The sequence below is a fragment of the Mesitornis unicolor genome, unplaced genomic scaffold, assembly GCF_000695765.1.
Source record: "Mesitornis unicolor isolate BGI_N332 unplaced genomic scaffold, ASM69576v1 scaffold27715, whole genome shotgun sequence".
NCBI lineage: Eukaryota > Metazoa > Chordata > Aves > Mesitornithiformes > Mesitornithidae > Mesitornis > Mesitornis unicolor.
The window spans coordinates 707-973 of record NW_010185424.1 but is presented as its reverse complement, the minus strand read 5'-3'; the positions used below and the strand labels follow the sequence as shown (position 1 = coordinate 973).

At 62.5% G+C, this 267-nt stretch overlaps 1 protein-coding gene across 1 annotated transcript in view; it reads left to right on the top strand.

The window, feature by feature from the left end:
• The window catches only part of LOC104540926 (zona pellucida sperm-binding protein 3-like), a gene marked incomplete at its 3' end in the record, with an annotated part of 1,967 nt that extends 1,702 nt beyond the window's left edge, over window positions 1-265 (top strand). The window contains exons 6-7 of the mRNA XM_010184845.1: window positions 2-90; window positions 202-265. Of these exons, the coding sequence (XP_010183147.1) occupies window positions 2-90; window positions 202-265 (153 nt within the window). The remainder of the gene's footprint in view (window position 1; window positions 91-201) is intronic.
• Window positions 266-267: the final 2 nt, after the last annotated feature.

Genomic DNA, 267 nt, shown 5'->3' with positions numbered 1-267 from the left:
CTACATCACCTGCCACCTGAAGGTGACCCCAGTGGACCAAGCCCCAGATCCCCTGAACAAGGCTTGCTCCTTCAACAAAGCCAGGAACACGTGAGTAGCCGCTGCACCAGGACATGTCACCAACCCACATCTGGGGGGGACAAGTGCCCCATGGGTGCTGTTGGGGGGGGTTCCGGTGCCAATGCTCCCACCCCACTGCAGCTGGGCACCCGTGGAAGGCACCCGGGACATCTGTAGCTGCTGCGCGATGGGAAAATGCGAGCCCCC